This window comes from Nicotiana attenuata, unplaced genomic scaffold, assembly GCF_001879085.1.
Source record: "Nicotiana attenuata strain UT unplaced genomic scaffold, NIATTr2, whole genome shotgun sequence".
In the NCBI taxonomy this organism is placed as follows: domain Eukaryota; kingdom Viridiplantae; phylum Streptophyta; class Magnoliopsida; order Solanales; family Solanaceae; genus Nicotiana; species Nicotiana attenuata.
In genome coordinates, this window is record NW_017672099.1 from 37,764 (window position 1) to 59,810 (window position 22,047).

The 22,047-nt window shown below is 39.1% G+C and overlaps 2 protein-coding genes and 1 non-coding gene across 3 annotated transcripts; all 3 read left to right on the top strand.

The window, feature by feature from the left end:
- The first annotated feature begins 5,303 nt into the window (after nt 1-5,303).
- LOC109211809 lies at nt 5,304-5,777 on the top strand. Its single transcript, XM_019375388.1, has one exon. The coding sequence runs from the start codon at nt 5,304-5,306 to the stop codon at nt 5,775-5,777; it is 474 nt and encodes a 157-aa protein (XP_019230933.1).
- Nucleotides 5,778-7,458: 1,681 nt separating this feature from the next.
- Nucleotides 7,459-11,095, top strand: LOC109211816 (methylsterol monooxygenase 1-1-like). Its single transcript, XM_019375398.1, has 5 exons — nt 7,459-8,040; nt 9,376-9,701; nt 9,948-10,095; nt 10,439-10,471; nt 10,797-11,095. The coding sequence occupies exons 1-5, from the start codon at nt 7,711-7,713 to the stop codon at nt 10,863-10,865; spliced, it is 906 nt and encodes a 301-aa protein (XP_019230943.1). The 5' UTR covers nt 7,459-7,710; the 3' UTR covers nt 10,866-11,095.
- A 348-nt stretch (nt 11,096-11,443) lies between these two features.
- On the top strand, nt 11,444-11,516 carry TRNAK-CUU. The gene has a single exon. It is a non-coding gene; the product is annotated as a tRNA-Lys (tRNA).
- The last annotated feature ends 10,531 nt before the right edge of the window (nt 11,517-22,047 follow it).

Consider the following 22,047-nt stretch of genomic DNA (forward strand, 5'->3'; position numbering starts at 1 on the left):
AGAAGCAGATAAGAGGCTCAAAATTTCCTCCTCGAGTAAACATACAAGCAGCACGACTCAAACACAGTTACGGTCTTTATCAATCAAAGTCCTAAAGCAGGATCTCTAGGTGACCATGCAGAAACCAACAAACCCTTTTAGGTTCAGAAATTATACCTTAGAAGTTGCCTAAGGACTCTTTTAAAAGTTATTAGAATCAGAAACATTAAACGACGGAGAAAGAGCTTCAGGGCGAAGAAGGCCGGAGAAGAAGGTCGGCGGTTGAAAGCTAGGGTTAGGTTGAGAGTGTTTGAGAGCAAAGAGGATTTCAGGGCGGCAGGGTTTTGGAAATGAGTAGGGTTAGGGGGTCGTTTAGGAATTAAAAAGGAAAGGGCGTGTGTGGACCGTTGATCCGGGAGATCAACGGTTAGGATTCAACCGGGTAGGTGGGTTCCGAGTTTGGGTAAGGGTTTATAGGGTTTGGGTCGGGTTATCTAATAGGAAATTGGGCTGGAGATTGGGTCCAATTTGGGCTACAATTGAAAGCCAAATTTGGCTATGATTTAAATAGCCAATTTTCCCCTATTTTAATTTTATAATAAATAGTAGGTAATTCCTGAAAAATAATTTAAGGTGCCAAAAAGATTTAAAATACATGATTAACATTTTAAAAATATATGGACCAATTTTATGCATATAAAATATAATTATTCCTTAAAATGGGCTAACATTGCAATTATATGCAATGTAGCTTAAAAAATACTAAATGTAATTATAAAAATATATAAAAAATATATTAACCATATTTTGACATAAGTATAAAAATTAAATGAGATTTCATCATAACAATAATTTGGAAAATATTTATTGGGGATTTTATGAATAAAAGGAAAAAAATAAATCAATTTAAACTCTTAAAATTATGGAAAAAAATGATAAAGCCTTGTGCATGCTTATATTATGCATATATATGCTATTTTGAAGGTATTTATGCATATTTAAAATATATAGGGAAAAATTGGGTATCAACAACCTTCTCGTTGTCTATACCCTTTGACTACAAGTCTTGCTTTAAATTTATCAATAGTGTCATCATCTTTCATTTTCTCTTAAAAATCCATTTAGAACCCAAAAGTTTATTTATAGGAGGAAGATCAACCAATTTCCATGTATGATTGTTCAATATGGATTCTATTTGACTATTGACTGCCTCTTTCCAAAATAATGAATCCGGTGAAGATATAGCTTCTTTAAATGTTCGAGGCTCATTTTCCAATAAGAAAGTCACAAAATCTGGCCCAAATGAAGTAGACGTTCTTTGACGTTTACTACGTCTTGGATCCTCCTGACTAAATGCACTTTCTTTTGTTTCTTCCCGAGGTCATTTAGATCCTTCACCAATCGACTCATATTCCTTTTTATACGGATATATAGTTCCCAAGAACTCAGCATTGTCTGATTCTATAAGCGTATTATTATGAATGTCGGGATTTTCTGATTTATGAACCAGAAATCGATATGCTTTACTATTGGTCGCATATCCTATGAAAACACAATCAATGGTTTTCTGTCCTATTTTTACCCTTTTTGGTTTAGGAACTTGCACTTTTGCCAAACACCCCCACACTTTAAAATAATTCAAGTTGGGCTTCCTTCCTTTCCATTTTTCATATGGAATGGATTGTGTTTTGCTATGGGGTACTCGATTTAGTATCCGGTTAGCCGTAAGAACAGCTTCCCCCCGCAAGTTCTGTGGCAAACCATAACTTAACAACAATGCGTTCATCATCTCCTTTAATGAACGATTCTTTCTTTCAGCAATCCCATTGGATTGGGGCATGTAAGGGGCCGTTGTTTGATGAATAATTCCATATTCTAAACATATTTGTTCAAAAGGAGATTCATATTCACCACCCCTATCACTTCTTATCATTTTGATTTTCTTGTTAAGTTGCGTTTCAACTTCATTTTTTATTGCTTGAATGCGTCTATTGCTTCTTCTTTACTATTATGTAAGTAAACATAGCAATATCAAGAACTATCATCAATAAAAGTTATGAAATACTTCTTTCCACCGCGAGATGGTATTGACTTCATGTCACAAATATCTGTGCGAATTAAGTCTAAAGGATTAGAATTCTTTTCAACTGACTTATAAGGATGTTTAACATACTTAGATTCCACACATATTTGACATTTTGATTTGTCGCATTCAAACTTAGGCAATACTTCTAAGTTAATAATTTTTCGCAAGGTTTTATAATTGACATAACCCAAACGTATATGCCATAATTCATTTGACTCAAGTAAGTAAGACGAAGCTGAAATTTTATTATTATTCTCAACAACCATTACATTCAGCTTGAAAAGGCCCTCAGTGAGGTAACCTTTTCCTACAAACATTTCATTCTTACTTATTACAACCTTATCGGATACAAAAACACACTTAAAACCATTCTTAACTAGAAGTCCACCAGAGACTAAATTCTTCTTAATCTTGGGAACATGAAGGACGTTGTTCAAAGTCACCACCTTTCTAGAAGTCATTTTCAAAAAGATCTTCCCATATCCTTCAATCTTGGCAGTTGCAGCATTTCCCATAGAAAACGTCTCTTCGGGTCCAACAGGAGCATATATTGCAAAGGCTTCCCTAACAGCACAAACATGGCGAGTGGCTCCAGAATCAATCCACCACTCCTTAGGATTTCTCACCATGTTGCATTCAGAAAGCATAGCACGCAAGTCATTAACATCTTCATGCTTTTCAGCCATGTTTGCTTGACCCTTCTTCTTGTCTTTCTTCGGAGCACGGCACTCCGTAGATTTGTGCCCAACTTTTCCACAGTTGTAGCAATTTTCGTTGAACTGCTTCTTGCTTGGGTTGCTTTTTGATCCAGAAGCTTGCTTCCTCTTTCTCTTATTTTGAGAAGTATCCTCAATAATATTTGCTCCCATTATTGTTGAGTTTCCACGGCCTCTCTTTTCAGCAGCTTTGTTGTCCTCTTTGATTCTCAACCGAACAATGAGATCTTCAAGCGACATCTCCTTGCGTTTGTGTTTCAAGTAATTTTTGAAGTCCTTCCATAAAGGAGGCAACTTCTCAATCATCGCTGCTACTAGGAATGCTTCATTGATGACAAGACCTTCAATGAAAATTCTGTTAGTAAAAATACTAAAATTACCACTTTCAACATCAGTATTAATTCGATTTATACCTTCAGCAAGGAGATCGTGAATAATCACTTGCAATTCCTGGACTTGGGTAATAACAGACTTGCTATCTACCATTTTATAGTCCAAAAACTTAGCAACAACGAATTTCTTCAACCCGGCATCTTCAGGTTTGTATTTCTTTTCAAGCGCAATCCATAATTCTTTTGACGTCTCCACGTCACTGTAGACATTATACAGATCGTCCTCCAGTCCGCTCAGAACATAATTCTTGCACAGAAAATCAGAATGCTTCCACGCCTCAATCACGAGAAAGCGTTCATCCTCTGGAGTTTCTTCGGGTAGAACAAGAATATCTTCCTTAATGAACTTCTGCAGACTTAAAGTAGTCAAGTAGAAGAACATCTTCTGCTGGCACCGCTTGAAATCTAACCCGAAAAATTTTCCAGGTTTCTCCGCCGGTGCCAATACCGGTGTTCGGCTTGTCGATGCATTGGCAGTCACCATCGGAACAGCTTGGTTTCCGTTATCATTAGTCATTTCTGTTAAAGAATGACACAAGCAAACGTTAAAATCACGCAAATTTTAATCTCTAACGGAGTAGAAAACCACAAAGGTTTTAATCTCCAGAACAGTGAATATAACACAAATACAGAAAATATATTAAATTCCTTAAGCTTGTTAGTAAACTGTATTTGTAAATTAATTTTGAAAAAGATAGAATAACATATAAACAGAAAATGTAAACGAAACAAAAGTTAATCCGAGCCCACTGAATTCACAATATTTCCTTAAGGAATTTAATCCCCTTATAGTACCCAAGGTTATGGATTATTTCCTCCCAGGATAGAACGAATTGCACACTGGAGTAGTGGTACTTCAAACCCCAGTGTTTCAGCGAACACAAAGTTCGGTAGCAAATCACACTTACTGTTTCTTTCTTTGAAGGTAAAAGTATACAGAAGAAAGGAGGAGAACTCAGAAAACCGTATGGAAATTCTGAGAGAATGGACTTGTATTTATAGCCAATGTTGGACTGAAAACTGAAGAGGTGCAACTCTTCAGAATGGTTGTTTATGCAAAACGGCCATAGTATAAATGCCATAACATAAATGGCTATTTTATGCAATAATAAACCGGGAATTGAAGAGGGAAGTTTAATTTTCAGTTACAGAACTAAAAACTGAAAACGGTTGGATTTTAATATTAATATTAATACTAATATTAATATTTTGTATTAAAATGAATATTTAATAACAATTCTGTTAATATTTACTATTAACAAATAAATTTGGTCCAAAAAATTAATCAATTAATCATTTGACCAAATCCGAATTCGAAGCCGAAGCCGAAGCCGAGCCGAGCGAACGACGACGACGGCGCGAGGCTTGCCTTTTTCTCAACTCTTTAAGAGCTAGAAGAAGAGAAATTGCTTATATACTCATCAAAAACCTCTTCCTCTTCCAATATGGGACAATGTCCCTTTGTCAAGGGGGGGAAACTTAAAATTTCACTCAAAAATTTCATTTCCCTCAATTTCCCATTCACCCTCTTTTAAGCCATATTAAATGCTTAAAACCCAATAGTTAGTTGTGATCGTTGAGGTGGATGAGTTTGTGGTTGTGGTTGAGAATGATGGTGGAGGGGGTAGCGAGATGGTGGGTGGTGGTTGTCGATAATAGTGGTGGTGGCGGGTGGCGTGGTGATAGTTGATAATGGTAGGTGGTGGTGGCAATTAATAATGAATGTGGATGATAGCATCTTAATGAAATTAAGTCTTTGTTATAGATCTTAATCATACCGACCTATTCAGACCCATTAAGTGATTGTGAAATAAAAAAAACTCGCTTAATGATTAAGATCTGAATGATTAAGATTCAGACTTTAAAAATAAATACACTTAGTCTGAGATCTGAATGATTAAGATTCAGACCTCCATTAAGTGCAAACAAATGAGGCGTGAGAAACATGTGATACATAAATATACACATAAAGCACATGAAATACCATAGCATGTAGAAATAGATAAAGGCGAATATAGGAAACAAGTAAAAATTTACCTAAACCTAAAACATCACGACGTAAAGTTGGGCATAAGAATCTGTGTTTTGTAATGTAGAAACAATTATTTAACTCAGAATAAAATAACGAAGATGCTCTTCTTCAAAGTTAGGAGGTTGATGGAGCAATCTAGGGAAAGGAAGCGAGATTTACATATGGTGTTCATCGACTTAGAGAAGGCGTACGATAAAGTGCCGAGGAAGGTGTTGTGGAGATGTTTGAAGGTTAGCGGCGTACGTGTTGCATACATTAGGGCTATTCAAGACGTGTACGATGGAGCTAAGACTCGGGTGAGGACAGTGGGAGGGGACTCTGAACACTTCCCGGTTGTCATGAGGTTGCATCAGGGGTCAGCCCTTAGCCCCTTTCTGTTTGCCCTGGCAATCAACGCACTAACGTGTCACATTCAAGGGGAGGTTCTGTGGTGTATGTTATTTGCAAATGACATTGTACTGATTGACGAGACACGAGGTGGTGTTAACGAGAGGTTAGAGGTTTGGAAGCAGACTCTCGAGTCTAAAGGTTTCAAGTTGAACAGGACAAAAACAGAATACTTGGAGTGCTAGTTCAGTAGCGCGACTCAGGTTGTGGACGAAGACGTGCGACTTGATTCACAAGTCATTTCTAGGAGAGAAAGTTTCAAGTACCTTGGGTCTGTTATATGGGGGAATGGGGAGATCAACGAGGGTGTCACACATCGTATTGGGGCGGGGTGGATGAAATGAAGGCCTGCTTCTAATGTTCTGTGTGATAAGAATGTGCCGCCAAAACTTAAAAAGATAAGTTCTATAGAGCGGCGGTCAGACCGACTATGCTATACGGGGTGGAGTGTTGGCCAGTGAATTCCCATGTACAGAAGATGAAGGTGGATGAAATGAGGATGTTGAGATGGATGTGCGGGCATACCAGGTTGGATAGAATTAGAAATGAAGTAATTCGGGACAAGGTTGGCGTGGCCCCTGTGGAAGATAAGATGCTGGAGGCGACTTAAATGGTTCGGGCATGTTAAGAGGAGAGGCACTAATGCTCCGGTGAGGAGGTGTGAGAAGCTGCGTTGGAGGGCCAACGGGGATGTAGAGGTAGGCCGAAGAAGTATTGAGGTGAGATGATTAGGCAAGATATGACATTGCTCAAACTGACTGAGGACATGACCATAGATAGGAAGGTATGGAGGTAGAGAATAAATATAGAGGGTTAGGTAGCCGAGTGTTGTCCTTGTTTGTCACAGTAACTTTGATACATCTCTTAGTGTCCTTCGGGTTCTTCTTTTTATCCCTAGATTGTTATTATTCTTATTGCTGACTTGTTTCGGTTTTCTGTTTGCATTACTTAGTGTTAGTTTTGTATTTTTGCTTTGGTTGTCAGATTGGTTTGCTTGTTATTGTCCCTTCCCTTTTTTCTACCTGAGTCGGGGGTCTACCAGAAATAACCTCTCTACCTTTTAAAGGCAAAGGTAAGATCTGCGTACACTCTACCTTCCCTAGACCCACTTGTGGACTAGACTGAGTTTGTTGTTATTTTTGTTGTTGCTCTTCTTCAAAGTTCTTTAAGTAAGTTAAGATTACAATTAAAAAGTTTATCCAAATTTTGTGTAAAACGAAATACATGTACTATGTTATAGTTGGTATATCTCCATTTTAGTCTAATAAACCAAATTATATTAGTCTAATATATATATATATATATATATATATATGTATATATATATTCTGCCCAGTCGATTTTCCGCACCTGCGGAACTCCTTGTGCTTTTGCGGCTCCGCTTCTGCGAAAGCTACCNTATATATATATATATCAATAAAAGTATATATTGCACAAAATAATCACGCCATTTTGTAATCTCGTATTATAATTCTCACATTATAATCCTTATATAACTTATTCACAAATCAAATTTTATATTACTATTAAATAATTTATATAACTTATACTAAAATCTACGAATTATTTTACACAAGATAAAATATAAGAAAATATATTCACAATTTGCAAATAAAAGTAACTATTCACAAATAAATATTCTCATATTAGAAAATCTCTACATAACAATTCATGTACAATTATTTATCCCCATAAAATCCATATATTAATATTTACAACATCTAATAATGGACTAACAAAATGCAAACAAGAAAAAGTGAAAACAAAGTACGGATACTAAGCAAAAAGGGGCAATGGCCAATCCACATTTATAGTACACCTAATGATAGTCCTAAGAATTCTCTTCACCACTACTTTCCTATAAATTTTAAAGTCCTCCACTTTCCTTTCTCCTACAGTACCATCTTCATCATCTCCTTCTTTTTTTCTATATAAATCTTGTAACTCCTATCTGCAATTTTTTCTTTTCATCTTCTCCCCCCCCTCTCTCTCTCTGTATATATCCAAAATATATAGAGAGAGAAAACAAGATTTTCAAAAAAAAAAAAAAAAAAAAAAAAAAGAATTAAGCATATGAGCCAATATTGTTGAAATACATTAATCAATTACATATCCAAAATGTTGCCATTTGAAAGCATTCAAGAAGCAGAAATGTCTCTGGGGAGGAACTTGACATTTGCAGAGACATTGTGGTTCAAATACACAGCTGATAAATCAGATTTGTATCTTTATTGTCACAACACCATTTTCTTGATCATTTTTTACACATTGGTCCCTTTACCTATGGTGATTATTGAGCTACTAAGGTCCAAGAAGTTGGAAATTTACAAGATTCAACCCAAGATCAGATTTTCTTTATCTGAAATGATGGAATGCTACAGAAAAGTCCTTACCACTTTTGTATTTGCTGTCAGTCCACTACAGTTCTTCTCTTACCCTATTATTCAGGTGTGTGTTCGCACCTTATATAATTTCTTTTTCTGTACATTGACCGTGTAAATTTTCTATCGGTAACAATAGATAACTGTGTAAATAAACCATAAAGTAAATAACTTGTTATATATCATGTTGGTGTAAAAAAAAATTACACTATCGATATGTATCAGTTATACTGTTTGCATGTGAGATCACCCTTATGTGATGTTGCATGAATAAATTAAATACTTTTGTTACATATTCCAAAATAGGGGAATTTTTTTTTAAAGTGAAAATGGTATTTGAAATTTTTTAGAGTTGTGTTTGGACATGAATATAAATTTGGGTTGTTATTGAAGTTTTATGAGTGATTTGAGTGAAAATTTTGAAAAATAGCTTTTTGGAGTTTTTTAAATTTTAGAAAATTTTCAAAATGCATCTTCAAGTGAGAATTAGAAATTTTATGAACAAACGTCTGATTTCGGAAAGAGTGAAATTTTTTTGGAAAAAAGAAAAAAAAATTCTTATGTCCAAACAGGCTCTACATGTAGAAAACTGCCAATATTACCTTGCATGTATGAGTTGGTTTAAAACTAACAAAAGAAAATTTTGAAGCATTTCCTTAATCTCATTTATACATGTATATACTTTGATACTTTAATTTGAAGCCCTTAGAGATATATAATATCCATAAAAAATAGCTTACTGACAATGACGTGTACTTCGTTGAATTATGGACGAGTTTTCAGTAATTTATACTGAAAGTTTCGATTTCTTGATTACAGTTTAAGTCAAGGGATTAACAAACGTCTAATCAACTCTAAAACGGTTGTGTTGAGATTTTGACATTTGTTTTCTCCTCCATCTCCTTACTTGTAGGATTAATAATATTCTCGAACTTTCTTATACTTAGACTTATATTATTATCGGTTCTTTCTTTGCTTTAATTGTCTTGTTATCCTGCTGTTATTGGTACTATTTCGTGTTACTGTTTAATTTTCATGGTTTATACATTATTGTTTTCTTTCAACAAATATTGTGACTATGTTTCTCCTGAGCCGAGGGTTTATCGGAAACATCTTTATCTTCGCAAAGTAAAGGTAAGGCTGCATATACATTATCCTTCTCAGACCCCACTTGTGGTATTACTCTGGTTTGTTGTTGTTTGTTCCTTCCTCTCCCTCTCCCACTTCCCTTTTTTCTTTTTTGTAAACCAGATATCTTGGTAAATTAAATAACCTTAAATGCAGCCCAAAATTTCATGTTATTGCCCTTGACATTTTGCAAAACAAGGGAAGAAAATGCCAAGAAAGATAGAATATTTTTCTCATTATTGATTTTTGTACTCTTGTTTGAGTTTTTGTGCAGTGGGTTGGAATAAGGACAAGTTTGCCCCTGCCATCTGCATCAGAAGTGTTCTGGCAATTACTGGTTTATTTCTTAGTTGAAGACTATGCAAACTATTGGCTTCACAGAATGCTCCATCATTATAAATGGGGTTATGACAAAATACACAGAATACATCATGAATATGTGGCCCCAATTGGTTTTGCAGCACCTTATGCTCATTGGGCTGAGATTATTATCTTGGGCTTGGCTTCTTTTCTTGGCCCACTTATGGTCCCTTGTCACATGTTTACCTTTTGGCTTTGGTTCGTCTTGAGGCAAATTGAAGCCATTGAAACTCATAGCGGGTACATATGATAATTTAATTAAGGAATTTCCATTTCAAAAAAGATAGTTTAACAGTCCAATTCAAATCTTAACGTCACGAGTTTGAAGCTCAGTGACCCCGTGGTCGTTGCTTGCTGCTTAGTGACCAAGATATCACAGTTCAGGATCTCTTGATAGTTGCGGCTCAATTGAGCCTTTTTCTTAGTACTTCCTATCAACTTTTTTTCGTCTAAATTATTTTTTAATATATGATTTAATTAATGCAGCTATGAATTTCCATGGAGTCCTTCAAAATATATACCATTTTATGGGGGAGCAATATATCATGACTATCACCACTTTGTTGGGGAAAGTTGTCACAGCAACTTTGCTTCAGTCTTCACTTACTGTGATTACATCTATGGAACCGACAAGGTGAGTCAGTCTACTATTAACTTTATATACAGAAATGAAATTTCAGTAGACAAAATGATTTCCTAATAAGAAAATACAAAAAAAGTTAAACTATGTATTGATAAAAGACCGCATGCATGTTGGTAAGCTGTTATAACAAAATTTTGATATGTAAAAAAAATTTCCTTTTTCTTTTTTCCTTTTGTTGCTTATCTCAAAACACAAAAGAAAAAGAAAAGGAATAAAATATTGAGGTTTTTGTTGTTGCACTGAGTGGTATGGTTTAGAATTTATATATTATTTATTATACACTTTATTTGATTTAATTAATGTTTTACCCTCTCCTACAACTTCTATTTTCCAGGGGTACCGCTACCAGAAGGAAGTCTTCGAAAAGGTATCAACAAAAATATTCTCTCTTTTACTCTTTTGACATAGAAAAAGTAGCCACTCTAGAGGACTGCTATTTAGGAATTAACCAATATGTTCAGAATTTTAGTTTTTTAATTTAATTTTTCGGGACACAAATGTCCTAAAATTAAAAAAAATTAGTTCAAAGTTTCAGGATAAAAAAAGTACTGGCTAATCTTTAAATATCGGCCCTAAGAATGGTTGTTTGTGTACTTCCCCCGCTTTTCATTCTTTTCGTAAGGTAGAAATTAAATCGTAGAAAGAAAGCATGTATTATTCTCTAATTACTTGTGTTTTGTGAATATTGACAGAGAAGAGAGAAGTTGAGAAGCATGGAAGACAATGTTAATGGATCTACAACTCCCTTCAAATCTGAATAAATAATGAAATAACTTTTTGAACCTCTGCTTTTTTCATGTGTAATCTATTTCTCTTTCTCTTTTGAGGACAAGTTTGTTTTAGTAATATGTTGGATTAAGTGTGAATGTGCTCCTCTATCAGGCACTGCTGAGTGCTTGCATAGTCTGTGTTTTTCATGTTAGCTTAATTAAGTAACAGTTGTAGTTCTATGGCTAGTTTTATATGAGTATATGACTATCTTTTGCAACGATATTAAGCTAAACTATTTTATATTTTCCTTTTGATTTTATACAATGGGAGTATACTTAACGTTGCACTAATTTATTCAAATCTTGAACCATTCGTACATTTCACAAGTATAAAAGTAAAATGCCCTACACTAGTACTATGCTAGTTAATCATGAGAACAGACGTGAAAGATTGAGATATACACCATTTGTTTTTGTTTTTTTTTAAATGAAAAAAGAAAAAAGAGAAAAACCTCTCTTTCTCTTAAAGGTTGAAATTCGAAGACTGAAAGGCCAAATATACTTCAAGACGATGCTTCAATTTATCACTCTGTCTTCATAATTCTGGAAGAATACACCATAGCCAACAAGCCCGTCTAGCTCAGTTGGTAGAGCGCAAGGCTCTTAACCTTGTGGTCGTGGGTTCGAGCCCCACGGTGGGCGTTGGATGTTTTTGTTTATGCATCAAGTATCAACTGCTCCAATCTATTCCCGCTAATTATTAACCTTTCCACAAGTTGATCAACGAGCAGATCTGTTTTCACTTTCTACAGCCAGAGGATTGAGGTTTTTTGGTTAAAATGTCAAGCGATGAGATTGAAGGAAAAAAGAATTAGTTATTAAATTTGGGCAAAAACTTATTCGTATCGGTTGTTTATGTCTATCTATAAGGTTTTCTTCCCCCCTTCCCTTCCCTTGAAAGAAAAATATTTTGTTAAAAAACTTTTTTTGCTCTCTATAGTTCTCTAATTCTTCCACTTTTTTTCACTCATAAAATAAGCGAGTAATACCTCAATTTATGATAGTACAAAAACCTATGTCCACTAGAAACATGAAAGCCTATTGCTATATTAATTCCGACTACAAATCCTATTTAGACATGAATTAAATAACCTAAATCCTAAATAACTAATATTTCCTACTACAACTTTGAATTAGTTTTACAGCATTCTCACGTAATTCATAGTTGTATACGTTTGAATTGTTTGTATTGTTTTCTTGGAGAACTTTTCTCCAAATTCTACTTTTGTTGAAGCACTTGTCTCCAACCCTCGTTGATGCACTTTATCACCAATACTCAATTTTGTTGAAGCACCTGTCTCCAACTCCCGTTGATGCACTTTGTCACCCAGTTTTGTTGAATCACCTGTCTCCAACTCCCGTTGATGCACTTTGTCACCAACACCCAATTTTGTTGAAGCACATGTCTCCAACTCCCGTTGATGCACTTTGTCACCAACAGTCAATTTTGTTGAAGCACCTGTCTCCAACTCCCGTTGATGTACTTTTTCACCAACACCAATTTTGTTGAAGCACCTGTCTCCAACTCCCATTGATGCAATTTGTCATCAACATCCAATTTTGTTGAAGCACATGTCTTCAACACCCGTTGATGCACTTTGTCATCAACACTCAATTTTGTTAAAGCACGTAATCAACTTCCAACTTTTTTGACCCTCTCTCCAACTTTTAGAGAAGAGTTTCTTCCTTTTGTTTGCTCCTCTTTAAACTTGCTTTTTTTTCTTAAAAATTTTCATCGAATAGTCTAATTCTGTCGACAACTTTCTATGATTTTGCCAACATATTTTTTAGCCAGACGGGCGACACACATTGGCTAGCGCCTTCCACCGGCAGCGGAAGCTACTTGATTCTCAACCAAGATTGTAGAAGCTCTGATACCAATTTGAAAGAAAAATATTTTATTAAAAACCTTTTAATGCTCTCTACAATTCTCTATTTCCTTCACTTTTTTTCATACATAAAATAAGCTAGTAATACCCCTATTTATAATAGTGCGAAACCTATGTCAACTAGAAACATGAAAGCCTATTGCTATATTAATTGTAACTACAAATCCTATTTAGACATGAATTAAATAAACTAAATCCTAAATAACTGTCACGACCAGGATTTTTCACCTTGGGGAGTCGTGATGGCGCCTACTCGTGAAAGCTAGGCAAGCCAACAGTTACAGTTTTACCATTATTATTATTAACTCAAACAGGAACTGATAATAACTAAAACAAAATAATTAGGAAATGCGAAAGTGATATAGCAATCTAAAAATTCTAATACATAACTACCCCAACTGATCTAGTGTCACAATTCACGAACGACTAAGATGTACTACAAATATAAGTCTGAAAGACGTACAACTGTTCTCGAAATAGAAGAGACAGAAGAAACATAAAACAGGGAAAGGGAACTTCAGGCTCTGCGAGCGCCAGCAGATCTACCTTGGTCTCCCTGGACTGAAGGCAGCAACCTCAAATCTACTCACAAGGTCCGGCACCGAAATCTGCACAAAAAGTGCAGAGTGAAGTATCAGTTCAACTGACCCCATGTACTGGTAAGTGTCGAGCCTAACCTCGACAAAGTAGTGACGAGGCTAGGACACGACAACCATATAATCTGTGCAGTTAAATCATATACGAGCAGAACAATAATAACAAATAAAGATGGGAAGGGGAAGCATGCTGCGGGGGATATCAAATTCTAACAGTAATTCAACAGAGAAGCAAAATGAACACCATATTTATATCAATAGGGATAATGAAACAGTAAAACGTGCACGGCATCACCCTTCATGCTTTTACTCTCGTCCTCACCATAAGAAACAATTGAAACGGCACGGCATCACCCTTCATGCATTAACTCTCATAACCATGGCATGACATCACCCTTCATGCATTAACTTTCAATTCATAGCAAGGCATCACCCTTCGTGCATTACCACTCACAATATCGGCACGACATCACCCTTCGTGCATTAACACTCACTCACAATATAGGCACAACATCACTCTTCGTGCTATACACTCTTCCTCACCCAAAAAATAGAAACAACACATCCCGGCAAGAAAATCAACAATAGAAACAATAACATTTCGGCAAGGGAATCAACTATAACCAATCTCGTTTCAACATTTAGTTCCATGAAATAAGTCTCAACTTGAGTCAATACTCATCAATGATCAAATACTCAACAATATCATAAAACTTGCTCAACATAGAGGAACATCATTTTAAACATGAACAATACATGATAAGAGACGTAACGGTCACAATATAAACTCCCTTGCACGCTCAACATCAACGTATAGATACTCGTCACCATGCCTATACGTCGATCTCAATACTAACACGTGGCAAATAAGACAACAACACCTACTCCCTCAAGCTAAGGTTAGACTAAACACTTACCTCGATTCCACAGCCAAAATCAAGCCTCAATTACCACTTTACCTCTCGATTCCACTTTTAATCCGCTTGAATCTAGTCATAATTTACTTAATAACATCAATAAACGCTAAATAAACCAATTCTAATGCATGAGTATAGATTTCCCAATGTTTTCCTCAAAATGTTAAAAACCGACCCCGGGCCCGCTTAGTCAAAACTCGATGTTTGAACCGAAACCCGATTACCCATTCACCCACGAACCCAAATATGTAATTGGTTTTAAAATCCGACCTCAATTTGAGGTCCAAATCCCCAATATTTGAAAATCCTAATTTCTACCCAAGAACACCCAATTTCCCATGAAAAACCCCAGATTTTGAAGTGAATCATGTAAAAAGATGAAATAGATTGAAAAAAAAGAGTTAAGATTCATTTACCTATGATTTGGGGAAGAACTTGCTCTAGGAAAATCGCCCTTTGGAGTTTAGGTTTTGAAATTTTGAAGAATGAAGTGAAAATCCCGTCCAAATGATGTTTTGATCAGGTGCAGATGTCGCAATTGCGACAAGAGCTTTGCAATTGCGAAGCTCGCAAATGCGAAACAGGTTTCGCAATTGCGAAGCTCGCAAATGCGAAACAGGTTTCGCAATTGCGAACCTGCTGCATGTCTGCTCCCCTCGCAATTGCGAGCAATTTGTCGCAATTGAGGTCGTTCACCCTCCCTGTTGACTTCGCAATTGCGAAGGGATGTTCGCAAATGCGAACAATGCAGGCCTGGGCTTTTTCGCCATTGCAATAAAGCCCTCGCAATTGCCAGGCTTGTTAGGCTTGCAATTGCGAATTCTGACCTCGCAATTGCGAGATCAGAGCCTGTGACAATACCAGATGCAGCAACAATTTTTTTCTAAGTCCCAAAACACTCTGTGGCCTATCCAAAACTCATCCGAGCCCTCGGGGCTCCAAACCAAACATGCACACAAGTCTAAAAATATCATACGGACTTGCTCTCGCGATCAAATCACCAAATAATATCTTAAACAACTGATTTGACACCAAAACTCGTGAATTCCTCAAGATAGTTCAAAATTTCTATTTTCTCAACCAAGGGTCCGATTTATATCAAATCTCTTCCGTTTTCACCAAATTTCACAGATATGACTTAAATATTATAACAGACCTATGCCGGGCTCCAGAACCAAAATATGGGCCCGATACCATCAAGTTCCAACACTATTCAATTTCTAAAAACCTTTATATTTTCGAGCAAACAATTTTCTTTAAAAATTCTTTTCTCGGGCTAGGGACCTCGGAATTCGATTCCGGGAATACACCCAAGTCCCATATTTTACTACGGATCCTACGGGACCGTCAAGTTATAGGTCCGGGTCCGTGTACCAAAAATGTTAACCGAAGTCAACTTTAATCAATTTTAAAGGCCTAATTTAATAGCTTTTCTTAAATTTCACATAAAAGCTATCCGGAAATGCGCCCGGACTGCGCATGCAAATCGAGGAGAAAGAAAATAAGGTTTCAAAGGCCTCGAAACCCAGATTCGGGTTCTAAAACAAAAGATTACCCTTTGGATCATCACAGTCTCCACCTCTAAAACAACCGTTCGTCCTCGAACGGACATAGAAAAGTACCTGAGTCGGTGAAAAGATGGGGATATCGGCTCCGCATATCAGACTCGGACTCCCAGGTAGCTGCCTCAACAGGCTGACCTCTCCACTACACACGAACTGAAGGGAAATTCTTCGGTCTCAACCGACGAACCTTCCGGTCTAAAATAGCTACCGGCTCCTCCTTATAGGTCAAGTCCTTGTCCAACTGGACAGTGCTGAAGTCTAACAGTGAGATGGATCGCCGTGATACTTCCGAAGCATGGACACATGAAACACTAGACACAACTGATAAACTCGGCAGCAACGCAAGTCTGTAAGCCACCTCTCCTACTCGATCAAGGATCTCAAAAGGCCCGATGAACCTTGGGCTTAGCCTGCCCCTATTCCGAAATCTCATTACGCCCTTCATGGGCGACACCCGAAGCAACACTCGCTCTCCGACCATGAATGCCACATCTCGAACCTTACGGTCGACGTAACTCTTTTGCCTGGACTGAGCTGTATGAAGCCTATCCTGAATGATCTTAACCTTGTCCAAGGCATCCTGTACTAAATCTGTACCCAACAACCAAGCCTTCCCCGGCTCAAACCACCCAACTGGCGATCGACACTGTCTGCCATATAGTGCCTCATAGGGAGCCATTTGGATGCTCGGCTGATAGCTGTAGTTGTAGACAAACTCCGCTAATGGAAAGAACTGATCCCAAGAACCTCCAAAGTCAATAACACAGGCGCGGAGCATGTCCTCCAAAATCTGAATAGTATGCTCGGACTGTCCGTCCGTCTGAGGATGAAATGTTGTGCTGAACTCGACCCGTGTACCCAACTCACGCTGAACTGCAGTCCAGAAATGCTAGGTAAACTGCGTACCCCAATCCGAAATGATAGACACGGGCACACCGTGGAGACGAACGATCTCTCGGGTATAGATCTCAGCTAACCTCTCTGAAGAATAGGAAACGCCACAGAAATGAAATGCGCTGACATAGTCAGCCTATCAATAATAACCCATACCGCATTGAACTTCCTCTGAGTCCATGGGAGTCCAACAACGATGTCCATGGTGATACGCTCCCATTTCCACTCAGGAATCTCAATCTTCTGAAACAAACCACCAGGTCTTTGATGCTCGTACTTTACCTGCTGACAATTCAAACACCGAGCTACATATGCGATGATATCCTTCTTCATTCTCCTCCACCAATAATGCTGCTGCAAATCTTGATACATCTTGGCAGCGCCCAGATGAATAGAATACCGGAAACAATAGGCCTCCTCTAGAATCAACTCACGAAGACCATCCACATTAGGCACACAAACTCGCATCCTCAGAACCCCGTCATCTCCAACTATAACCTGCTTGGCACCACCGTGCCGCACTATTTACCTAAGGAAAAGCAAATGAGGATCATCATACTGCCGATCATTGATACGCTCAAATAATGAAGACCGAGCGACTGTACAAGCTAAAACACGGCTAGGCTCAGAAATATCCAACCTCACGAACTGATTGGCTAACGCCCGAACATCTAAAGCAAGCGGCCTCTCACAGAATGGAATATACGCAAGGCTACCCATACTGGCTAACTTCCTACTCAAAGCATAGGCCACTACATTGGCCTTCCCCGGATGATACAAGATGGTAATATCATAGTCTTTCATTAGCTCCAACCACCTTCTCTGCCTCAAATTGAGCTCCTTCTGCTTGAACAAATACTGTAGGCTCTTATGATCTGTGAACACCTCACATGACATGCCATATAAATAATGCCTCCAAATCTTCAGTGCGTGAACAATGGCTGCTAGCTCCAAATCATGAACTGGATAATTCTTCTCGTGAATCTTCAACTGCCGCAAAACATATGCAATAACTTTGCCATTCTGCATCAACACCGCACCAAGTCCATTACGATATGCGCCACAATATACTGTATATGGCCCTGAACCTGTGGGCAAAACCAACACCGGCGCCGTCGTCAAAGCTGACTTGAGCTTCTGAAAGCTCGCCTTACACTCGTCCGACCACCTGAACGAGGCACACTTCTAGGTCAACCTGGTCATCGGGGCTGCTATAGATGAAAACCCCTCCATAAACCGATGGTAATAACCCACCAAACCTAAGAAACTCCGGATCTCTGTAGCTGATGTGGGTCTAGGCCAGTCCTTGACTGCCTCTATCTTCTTCGGATCCACCTAAATACCCTCTGCTGATACAACATGACCTAACAAAACAACTAAACTCAACCAAAACTCACATTTCGAAAACTTAGCATACAACTGACTGTCCCTCAGAGTCTGAAGAACGACTCGAAGATGCTGCTCATGCTCCTCTCGGCTGCGGGAGTAGATCAAAATATCATCAAGACAATCACGAAGGAATCCAAATACGGCCTGAACACTCGGTTCATCAAATCCATAAATGCTGCTGGGGCATTTGTTAACCCAAATGACATCACCAGAAACTCATAATGCCTGTACTGAGTGCGAAAAGCTGTCTTAGGGACATCGGATGCCCTAATCCTCAACTGATGGTAGCCAGATCTCAAATCAATCTTCGAAAACACTTTGGCACCCTGAAGCTGATCAAACAAGTTATCAATCCTCGGCAATAGATACTTATTCTTGATGGTGACTTTGTTCAACTGCCGATAATCAATACACATCCTCATCGATCCATCCTTCTTCTTAACAAACAACACCGGTGCACCCTAGGGAAAGACACTAGCTCTAATTAAGCCCTTATCAAGCAAGTCTTACAACTGTTCTTTCAACTTCTTTCAACTCTGGCGGAGCCATACGATATGGCGGGATAGAAATGGGCTGAGTGCCCGCAGCCAAATCGATGCAAAAGTCGATATCGTTATCGGGTGGCATCCCCGGCAGGTCTGCAGGAAATACCTCTGGAAACTCCCGAACAGCTAGCACGGAATCCATAGAAAGAACCTCAGCACTAGAATCACGAACATAAGCCAAATAAGTCAAACACCCCTTTTCAACCATACGTCGAGCCTTCATATAAGAAACAACCCTATTGACAGAATGACCAGGAGTCTCTCTCCACTCCAAGCGAGGCAACCCCGGCAAAGCTAAGGCACGGTCTTGGCATGACAGTCCAATATAGTGTGATAACCAATCCATCCTCAAGATAACATCAAAATCGACCATATCCAGAAGTACGAGGTCTACACGGGTATCAAAGACCCCAATAATAATCACACACGAGCGATAGACACGATCTACAACAATAGAATCACCCACCAGTGTGGACACATATACGGGAGGACTCAAAGAATTACGAGGCACAACCAAATACGTAGCAAAATAAGATGACACATAGGAGTATGTAGACCCTGGATCAAATAGAACTGATGCATCTCTACTGCAAATTGAAACCGTACCTGTGATAACGGCATCGGATGCCTCAGCCTCAGGCTTGGCTGGGAAAGCATAACATCGGGGCCTCCTCTAGATGAATAGAATATCGGAAACTATGGGCCTCCTCTAGAATCAACTCACGAAGACCATCCACATTAGGCACACAAACTCGACCCTGCATCCACAGAACCCCGTTATCTCCAACTATAACCTGCTTGGCACCACCGTGCCACACTATTTCCCTAAGGACAAGCAAATGAGGATCATCATACTGCCGATCCCTGATACGCTCAAATAATGAAGACCGAGCGACTGTACAAGCTTAAACACGGCTAGGCTCAGAAATATCCAACCTCACGAACTGATTGGCTAACGCCTGAACATCTAAAGCAAGCGGCCTCTCACAGAATGGAATATACACAAGGCTACCCATACTGGCTAACTTCCTACTCAAAGCATCGGCCACTACATTGGCCTTCCCCGGATGATACAAGATGGTAATATCATAGTCTTTCAGTAGCTCCAACCACCTTCTCTGCCTCAAATTGAGCTCCTTCTGCTTGAACAAATACTGTAGGCTCTTATGATCTGTGAACACCTCACATGACACGCCATATAAATAATGCCTCCAAATCTTCAGTGCGTGAACAATGGCTGCTAGCTCCAAATCATGAACAGGATAATTCTTCTCGTGAATCTTCAACTGCCGCAAAACATATGCAATAACTTTGCCATTCTGCATCAACACCGCACCAAGTCCATTACGATATGCGTCACAATATACTGTATATGGCCCTGAACCTGTGGGAAAAACCAACACCGGCGCCGTCGTCAAAGCTGACTTGAGCTTCTGAAAGCTGGCCTCACACTCGTCCGACCACCTGAACGAGGCACCCTTCTAGGTCAACCTGGTCATCGGGGCTGCTATAGATGAAAACCCCTCCATAAACCGATGGTAATAACCCACCAAACCTAAGAAACTCCGGATCTCTGTAGCTGATGTGGGTCTAGGCCAGTCCTTGACTACCTCTATCTTCTTCGGATCCACCTGAATACCCTCTGCTGATACAACATGACCCAACAAAACAACTGAACTCAACCAAAACTCACATTTCAAAAACTTAGCATACAACTGACTGTCCCTCAGAGTCTGAAGAACGACTCGAAGATGCTGCTCATGCTCTTCTCGGCTGCGGGAGTAGATCAAAATATCATCAATGAAGACAATCACGAAGGAATCCAAATACGGCCTGAACACTCGGTTCATCAAATCCATAAATGCTGCTGGGGAATTCGTTAACCCAAATGACATCACCAGAAACTCATAATGCCTGTGCTGAGTGCGAAAAGCTGTCTTAGGGACATCGGATGCCCTAGTCCTCAACTGATGGTAGCCAGATCTCAAATCAATCTTCGAAAACACTTTGGCACCCTGAAGCTGATCAAACAAGTTATCAATCCTCGACAATGGATACTTATTCTTGATGGTGACTTTGTTCAACTATCGATAATCAATACACATCCTCATCGATCCATCCTTCTTCTTAACAAAAAAACATCGGTGCACCCTAGGGAAAGACACTAGATCTAATTAAGCCCTTATCAAGCAAGTCTTATAACTGTTCTTTCAACTTCTTTCAACTCTGGCGGAGCCATACAATATGGCGGGATAGAAATGGGCTGAGTGCCCGAAGCCAAATCGATGCAAAAGTCGATATCGCTATTGGGTGGCATCCCCGGCAGGTCTGTAGGAAATACCTCTGGAAACTCCCGAACAACTAGCACGGAATCCATAGAAAGAACCTCAGCACTAGAATCATGAACATAAGCCAAATAAGTCAAACACCCCTTTTCAACCATACGTCGAGCCTTCATATAAGAAACAACCCTACTGATAGAATGACCAGGAGTCCCTCTCCACTCCAAGCGAGGCAACCCCGGCAAAGCTAAGGCACGGTCTTGGCATGACAGTCCAATATAGTGTGATAACCAATCCATCCCCAAGATAACATCAAAATCGACCATATCCAGAAGTAGGAGGTCTACACTGGTATCAAAGACCCCAATAATAATCACACACGAGCGATAGACACGATCTACAACAATAGAATCACCCACCGGTGTGGACACATATACGGAAGGACTCAAAGAATTATGAGGCACAACCAAATACGTAGCAAAATAAGATGACACATAGGAGTATGTAGACCCTGGATCAAATAGAACTGATGCATCTCTACTGCAAATTGAAACCGTACCTGTGATAACGGCATCAGATGCCTCAGCCTCAGGCCTGGCTGGAAAAGCATAACATCGGGGCTGGGTCCTACCACTCTGAACTACATTCATGGGATGGTCTCTTGCTCGCTGGCCTCCACCTCTAGCGGCCTGACCTCCACCTCTAACACCTCTACCTTCACCTCTAGCTATCTGACCCCTGCCCCTAGCTGGCTGAGCGGGAGGTGGAACACCCGGTGCCTGAACCATGGCACGAGATCCTTGATGCTGAGAACTGCTCGACGCTCGAGGGCAAAATCTAGCAATGTGCCTCGGATCTCCACAACTATAACAAGTCCTCGGCTGCTGGGACTCCTGACCCTGAAATTGCCCTGACGGCCTGAGTAACCACCCTGAAAACTCTGGAGTGGAGGTGCATTGATAGGAGCTAGTGATGCACTGTAGGGTAGCTGATCTGAATACTGCATATGACAACCACGGCCACCTAGAGCACCGTGAGAAGCCTGTAGTACTGAATGAAACGGCCTGGGAGGATGGCCCCTACTAAAAGAATCCCT

Excerpts from the sequence above, each read along its gene's own strand:
- LOC109211809 (XM_019375388.1), top strand. The coding sequence starts at position 5,304 with ATGCTCTTCTTCAAAGTTAGGAGGTTGATGGAGCAATCTAGGGAAAGG.
- LOC109211816 (XM_019375398.1), top strand. The coding sequence starts at position 7,711 with ATGTTGCCATTTGAAAGCATTCAAGAAGCAGAAATGTCTCTGGGGAGG. Across the intron at positions 8,041-9,375 it reads TCTCTTACCCTATTATTCAG|TGGGTTGGAATAAGGACAAG; the intron begins GTGTGTGTTCGC and ends GTTTTTGTGCAG. Across the intron at positions 9,702-9,947 it reads GCCATTGAAACTCATAGCGG|CTATGAATTTCCATGGAGTC; the intron begins GTACATATGATA and ends TAATTAATGCAG.